Here is a 3,944-nt window from a genome sequence, read left to right on the forward strand (position 1 = left end):
TGCTGCATTTCAGTTGATTTCTGCAGCAGAGTTAATTTAATATGTTCCTCAGCAACAACGTAGTGTCATGTTAATGGCGGTGATCTGCCTCCACAGTTTGTACATTGCGTCCTGCATGTCCCACTTCATGTCCCATCAGCTCTGTTATATCATCACTGCTCTAGTGACATCTTTGGCTTTGCATCAGAGTAAAATAAACCCATCACATTTGGGAAAAATAAAGTTATCTGTGGGGATCATGGACTTTCTCATTTTGTGAAGACTATACCCATGTTGGGACATCATACCTAAGGGTAATGTTTCTTTCGTTAACTAGAACTAAGGTCTGAATTGTTGATGCTCTGTTAACCCCCATGTTTACCCACCTCTACCCTCAGGCTTTGGTTTACATACTCAAAAGACCCATGCTTTATTGAATAATGCTAATGTTACAGCAACTATGCTTGTTGAAATTAAGCATGTCTATTATAATCTTGGCTTGGGCCCAGGCAAAAATTGGATTTGCCATTGTGAACATATAAACATCACAGTCCTTCCTCAAGCACTTCCCAGACTGTTTCAGGAAAATATACAAACTAAGGAAAGAGAATTTTCAACTCCTCTGTTCTCATGGAGCCATCACATGGCTAGAAAATTACCAAAGCAGGAATAGTGGCAATGATTCCAAAAATACCATCAATGAACTATCCACAATTAATTGCTTGCAGCATAATTATCAAAAAATTTGCAATACTTATGGAGCAACTTCCTGCTGTGAGGATTTCCTCTTGAAAAGCAGAAAACAAACAATAAGGAGAAACCCTGCTTATTATAGGTCTTTTCAGGGGATTCCAGGGTATAAAAGCCCCAGGTCTGAAACAGTTGTCAGAATCTCAGAAACCCCTGTGAACAGAACACTTCCCTCCACATCCAACACCATGACCAACTCCGGCTGCTCCCCTTGCTGCCAGCCCACCTGCTGCAGAACCACCTGCTGCAGGACCACCTGCTGGAGACCAAGCTGTGTGACCAGCTGTTGCCAGCCTTGCTGCCAGCCCAGCTGCTGTGACTCCAGCTGCTGCCAGCCTTGCTGTCAAACCACCTGCTGCAGGACCTGCTTCCAACCAAGTTGTGTGAGCAGCTGCTGCCGCACACCCTGCTGCCAGCCCTGCTGCTGTGTGTCCAGCTGCTGCCAGCCCTGCTGCCAGCCAAGCTGCTGCCAGCCAAGCTGCTGCCAGCCCTGCTGCCAGCCAAGCTGCTGTCAGCCCAGCTGTTGCCAGCCCAGCTGTTGTGAGTCCAGCTGCTGCAAGCCCTGCTGCTGTATCTCCAGCTGCTGCCAGCCCTGCTGCCAGCCCAGCTGCTGTCAGTCCAGCTGCTGCAAGCCCTGCTGCAAGCCCTTCTGCCTTGACCTGTGCTGCCAGCCTGCCTGCTCTGGACCTGTGACCTGCACCAGGACTTGCTACCAGCCCACATGTGTCTGTGTTCCTGGATGCCTGTCCCAAGGCTGTGGGTCCAGCTGCTGTGAGCCCTGTGGCTGTTGATGAAGTCTCTACTTGAATAGAATAATCTATTCTCAGACCTGCTGAAGTTTGCTTCATCCCAAACTCTTTGCCCCTAATACACACACCGCCATCAAATTCTCAGTCCTCGTTTAATAGATCTGTGAACCATCTTACCATTTTGTTGTTTTCATTTCTCTGCCTGTCAACTTCTTTGATTATAAACTGGATTCATAGTCTCAACGTTTGCAGAGACCATTCCCTTAAGTTTAGAAGTTCAAAAAATATACATTTAACAACTGACTAATTACGTATTTGCAGTGATAAATGCCCATCATTATATCTCAACGTGTTCCGTTTTTGACTCACCTCGTGACTCATCATGACAAATTTGTATTGTCTGCTGGACTGAAGAGACACTGCCCATTGCTATTCTAATAAAATTTTCTTTATTCTACCTCCCGCTGTATGTTTGATTTCTTTCTATTGATTTGATTTTCACATTATGTCTTCTGATCTAAGTCATGTCATTCATTGCATTAAGTTCACTGCATTGATCAAAATATCTTCACTGTGAATAAAGTAAGTGAAAGAACAACTTAATGAATGAAAGATTTCTTCTAGATCATGGCTCCTGGGTGGGGACTCAACTCGTGATTGCTCGTTCTTGTGATTGGATGGAAATCACTGTTCAAGGGTGTGTAGAGGCAGTAGTCACTGTGTGGAGAATATGTGGGTGGCTATGGGTGTTTGTCCCGAGATGAGACATTTATAGACCTCTACTACTGTGCTGCAAAGAACCAGGGGACATCAGAGCAGAGGAAACAGAATGTATTTAAGAGCTGGAGGGTGTGGAAGAGCACTGTGAAACACTGTCCAATGCACAAGGCTTAGTCATTGCTCTGAGGAACTCATAGCACCTGTGGTTCCTTGAAAGGTTTACGGGAACCCTGCTATACCAGGTAGCTAGGGATGGGCAGAATCCAGTCCAGGTCTCAGGTTTCTGATTCTGGAGCTAACATAATCACAGGAACAACTCAGCTTAAGTAGCTATAACCCTGGAGCCTCTGCCTACGTTCTTCTCTGGCAAGGGAAATACTGAAACCTTTCATTTTCTGATCGCATTTATTAACAAAATTCTTCTCAATTCATTGCCTATTCATTATCTTGGTCACCACCAGCCACTTAAGACTGGTAATGATTTTAAGAATTCTACTAAAAGGATGTGAACCACATTGTCTCAGTCTCTGTCCAGTGATTGGTTAACTCTTTTTAACCTGTGTCTGCTACTGTCCCGGGACTTTATCATGACTAGTTGCACTAGAAATAATTTGCTTATGTCATGGAATGTCACTGCCTATGTTCTCACACTTGTCACCAATAACAAATCACCATGTGGGAATAAATCATGCCCTAGGATACTAAGTTTCCCCTACACTCAGACATAAAGAGATAATTTGTTTCCGGGTCAAAACATTAAAGGAATAAAGGAGTGATAAATCCCAGGACTCGAGGAAAGAAGTGTGCATGTCCTTTGATTCTGAGTTCCCTGGGCCACATAAGGGATCAAAATAACTTCCTGAGTTTGGGGAGTGAAAACAAATCAGAAGAGGGAAATGGAAGCCCAAGTTCTGGTATCTAGACTGTGAAGAAAGAGAGAAGGAGGAGAGGAAAAGAGAAACATGAGAAGCCATAGTATATAGTATACCCCAGAAGTCCATGAACAATAGGAAACTTACAAATTTAGTGGTTGATGCTGCTATGGGAAAGAACAAGTAATTAAAATTAAAGAACAAATGAACAGGCAGGTTTACCTCCTTGAGAACAATAAAAACACACCCACACAGCACCTAATGGGTTCGCAGTGCAGGGTATGTGTGATCTTCTCAGATATATTGCTAGAGAGTCCCAATAGTCTGTGTGCAACAGACCTTCAGAGAGACACATCTTAGCCCAGAAGTTTTATTTGATCTTCATTTTTGTTTAAGGATACAGATGAGGGATCTCACTGGGCTGCATTTCGTTTCTTGTATGTAGATTCCACATACCTCTTATCACAGAAATGGAGAACTTGAAGCTCAAAGAATCATCCCATGTAGGTTTTGGCTGAACTCTATTAACACAAACTTAACTCCCTTTGGTGTGTGTTTCCACTAAAGTTATGTGTAGCTTTTAAATACATCTCCAGTCTGTTTCTAGAAAATGACATAAACATCAAATGCTCCTTGAAATTCTCCTCTTACCACACACAGAGATTGTACTCTTAGACTTTGAATAGATTTCCTTCAAAGAGAAAGTACTTTTGGATTCTAAGCGCAGACTCCAAACTACAATAGCTCAACTTCAGAAATTAAATGGGAGCCATTAGAAAACTCAGGAAAGAATTAAAGTCGAGTTCGGGCACAGCGGGACTGGAAGCATGCATGTGCTTCTTATTACTCTTGAAATTAATCATCACCAGCTTCA

The 3,944-nt window shown here is 43.3% G+C and overlaps 1 protein-coding gene across 1 annotated transcript; it reads left to right on the plus strand.

Annotated features, from left to right (window-relative positions):
• Window positions 1-917: 917 nt before the first annotated feature.
• Window positions 918-1,520, plus strand: LOC308426027 (uncharacterized protein; the record flags this gene model as incomplete). Its single annotated transcript, XM_080923737.1, has 1 exon — window positions 918-1,520. The coding sequence occupies one exon, from the start codon at window positions 918-920 to the stop codon at window positions 1,518-1,520; it is 603 nt and encodes a 200-aa protein (XP_080779863.1).
• Window positions 1,521-3,944: the final 2,424 nt, after the last annotated feature.

The sequence above is a fragment of the Micromys minutus genome (genome assembly GCF_963924665.1).
Source record: "Micromys minutus genome assembly, chromosome: 10".
In the NCBI taxonomy this organism is placed as follows: Eukaryota; Metazoa; Chordata; class Mammalia; order Rodentia; family Muridae; genus Micromys; species Micromys minutus.